At 43.2% G+C, this 3268-nt stretch overlaps 1 protein-coding gene across 1 annotated transcript; it reads left to right on the forward strand.

Moving 5' to 3' along the window:
• The first annotated feature begins 1208 nt into the window (after positions 1-1208).
• On the forward strand, positions 1209-2626 carry LOC138873018 (uncharacterized). The gene is made up of 3 exons (XM_070151448.1): positions 1209-1395; positions 1729-1999; positions 2335-2626. Exons 1-3 carry the CDS (start codon positions 1209-1211, stop codon positions 2624-2626), a joined length of 750 nt encoding a protein of 249 aa, XP_070007549.1.
• Positions 2627-3268: the final 642 nt, after the last annotated feature.

Raw genomic sequence — 3268 nt, forward strand, 5'->3', positions numbered from 1 at the left:
GTGGTGAAGAAAGAAGTGATCAAATGGTTGGATGTCGGGGTTGTGTACCCCATTTCTGATAGCTCAAGGACTTCTCCGGTGTAATGTGTACCGTAGAAGGGTGGTATGACTGTGGTGACCAATGACAACAATGAACTTATTCCTACTCGGACAGTCACAGGTTGGAGGGTTTGCATGGACTACCGGAAGCTAAACAAGGTGACCCGAAGGACCATTTCCCATTGCCATTCCTTGACCAAATGCTTGATCGTCTCGTGGGGCATGCTTTTTTTATTGCTTTTTGGATGGGTACTCAGGGTATAATCAATTTAATTGCCCCGGAGGACCAAGAGAAGACCACTTTTACTTGTCTGTATGGAACCTTCGCTTTCTCTCGGATGCTGTTCGGATTATGTAATGCTCCGGCGACATTCCAAAGATGCATGATGGCTATTTTCACCGACATGGTGGAGGATATATTGGAGGTCTTCATGGATGATTTCAATGTGGTTGGTGATTCCTTTGAAGAGTGTTTGGGTAATTTGGATAGAGTGTTGGCCCGGTGTGAAGACACAAACCTCTTACTCAATTGGGAAAAATGTCATTTCATGGTTGAAGAGGGTATAGTGTTGGGTCACAATATTTCAAAATAAGGGATTGAAGTTGGCAAAGCCAAGATAGAGATGATTTCAAGGCTTCCTCCCCCTACTTTTGTCAAAGGGGTGAGGAGTTTTCTTGGGCACGTGGGTTTTTACCGGAGGTTTATAAAAGATTTTTCAAAAGTGGTACACCCCTTGTGCAAGTTGCTAGAAAAGGATGCAAAGTTTGTGTTCGATGAGGGATGTATGCAAGCATTCGAGCTTCTCAAGCTTAAGTTGACCACTACCCCTATCATTACCGCACCAAATTGGAGTTTGCCTTTCGAGCTCATGTGTGACGTAAGTGATGTTGTGGTTGGGGTTGTTTTAGGCCAAAGGATTAACAAGATGTTTCATCCGATGTACTACGCAAGCAAGACCATGAATGAGGTTCAAAGTAAATATACAGTCACCAAGAAAGAGTTGTTGGCTATAGTATTTGCAATGGAAAAGTTTCGGCCGTATCTTATGGGGGCCAAGGTCATAGTGCACACCGATCATGCCGCTCTTAGGTACTTGATAACAAAGAAAGACTCCAAGGCAAGATTGATGTGATGGGTGTTACTACTTCAATAGTTTGATCTAGAAATTATGGACCGGAATAGTAGTGAGAACCAAGTGGCAGACCACTTGTCCCGTTTGGAGGAGGAGGGGAGGCCTTGTGATGGCCTTGAGATCGATGATTCATCTTCCGATGAGCAACTCCTTGCGGTGTCAATGAATGATATGCCATGGTTTGCCGATGTTGCCAATTACCTTATGACTGGAGTAATTTCGTGTGAGCTCTCTTCTAACTAAAGAAAGAAGCTCAAGCGGGATAGTTTGGATTTTTATTGGGATGAGTCATACTTGTTCAAGATTTGGACGGATGGTGTGATTCGTAGATGTGTCCCGGAGGAAGAATAATTGAGTATCTTAGAGGCTTTCCATTCTTCACCCTATGGTGGCCACCATGGTGGGGTGAGGACCACCTCGAAAGTTCTTATTTGTGGATTCTATTGGCCCACCTTGTTCAAAGATGTGGGTGATTTTGTGAAGAGGTTTGACGATTGCCAAAGAGCGGTTGGAATTTCAAAAAGGGATGAGATGTCTCTCAATACCATTCTTGAAGTGGATATCTTTGATGTTTGGGGCATCGATTTCATGGGTCCATTTGTTAGCTCTTGTGGGAATGCTTACTTTCTCGTGGCAATTGACTATGTCTCAAAATGGGTTGAAGCCGTAGCTTTGCCTAACAATGAAGCCCGTAGTGTTGTTGAATTTCTTAAAAAGAGCATTTTCACAAGGTTTTGCACTCCTTATGCGATTATTAGTGATGGGGGTCTTACTTTTGCAATAAAGCTTTTGACACATTGCTTTCCAAGTACGGTGTCAATCATAAGGTTTTGACCCCTTATCCTCCTCAAGCTAGTGGTCAAGTGGAAGTCTCCAACAGAGAAATCAAAAGTATCTTATCAAAGACGATCAATGCAAACAGTACCGATTGGTCGAAAAGGTTGGATGACACTATATAGGCTTATCGGACGGCTTACAAAACTCCGATTGGGATGTCTCCATATCGGTTGGTGTTTGGTAAAGCATGCCATCTTCCGGTTGAGTTAGAGGACAAGGCCATGTGGGCTTTGAGGAAGTTGAATCTTGAATGGGATGTTGCAGCTAATCTTCGTGTTGAACAACTCAATGAACTCGATGAATTTAGATTTCATGCCTACTCCAGTTCGTCCTTGTATAAGGACAAGATGAATTACCTTCATGACAAATATGTTCGTGGAAAGGAGTTCAACGTAGGTGATTTGGTCCTCTTGTTCAACTCCTGGTTACGTCTGTTTCCGGGAAAGCTCAAATCCAAATGGAGTGAACTGTTTGAAGTTGTGTTTGTGACCCCTTTTGGTGCTTTTGATTTGAAAAACAAAAATGGTGAAGTCTTTAGAGTTAATGGACACCGGGTAAAGCATTATCTTGGAAAGTTTGATGACAGCCACGTGGTGGCACTCCTTCATCTCAAGTGATGTGGTGGTAACATGCATCGTGTTGCGACGTTAAATCAGGCACTTCTTGAGAGGCAACCCATGTGTTTTTCTTCTTGTTTTCTTTGATTTTCTTTGTAGTGTAGGATTGATTTTTGGGCTAACTGGTTGCGAGATGTTGCAGAGATTGTGTTGATGCAGTGACATAGTGAAGAAAATGTTCAGTCTCTGAAGTTGCCAGTGCGACCGTACTACACTTTGTGCGGTCCGCACTGGTGAAGGCCAAAATGATACCTCTCTGAAGTTTGCCACTGTGACCACACTACACTTTGTGCGGTCCGGGGTGGACCACTGCGGTCGCGATCTATTTTGTGCGGACCGCAGTGGGATACTGGGCCAAGCTTGATCATTACAGCCCAGTGCGGATCACGTTCCATTTTGTGCGGTCCACACTGGTAGGTGAGATTGGGCCCCAGGGGCTTTTCTATATATAGACCCTGGGGACCCCCTTTTACCCTTTTCACAATTTTAACTCTTAGAAGCATAGAGCACTGGTCATCTTCCTTTCTTCTTGTAATTAACTACTTACATCGATCAGTCCTCACTTCATATAACAACTGGTAACATAATTTTCCATTTTCTTATTTCAATTCTGTCATTTTCATTTTATTTTCAATTTTTCTT

This window comes from Nicotiana sylvestris, chromosome 7 (genome assembly GCF_000393655.2).
Source record: "Nicotiana sylvestris chromosome 7, ASM39365v2, whole genome shotgun sequence".
In the NCBI taxonomy this organism is placed as follows: Eukaryota; Viridiplantae; Streptophyta; class Magnoliopsida; order Solanales; family Solanaceae; genus Nicotiana; species Nicotiana sylvestris.

What these genes read in the sequence shown, in the direction of transcription:
- LOC138873018 (XM_070151448.1), top strand. Translation starts at nt 1,209, where the DNA reads ATGGACCGGAATAGTAGTGAGAACCAAGTGGCAGACCACTTGTCCCGT. An exon ending in TATGACTGGAGTAATTTCGT is followed by an intron (nt 1,396 to 1,728) that starts GTGAGCTCTCTT and finishes CCATTCTTGAAG; the next exon opens with TGGATATCTTTGATGTTTGG. An exon ending in AGTACGGTGTCAATCATAAG is followed by an intron (nt 2,000 to 2,334) that starts GTTTTGACCCCT and finishes TGCCTACTCCAG; the next exon opens with TTCGTCCTTGTATAAGGACA.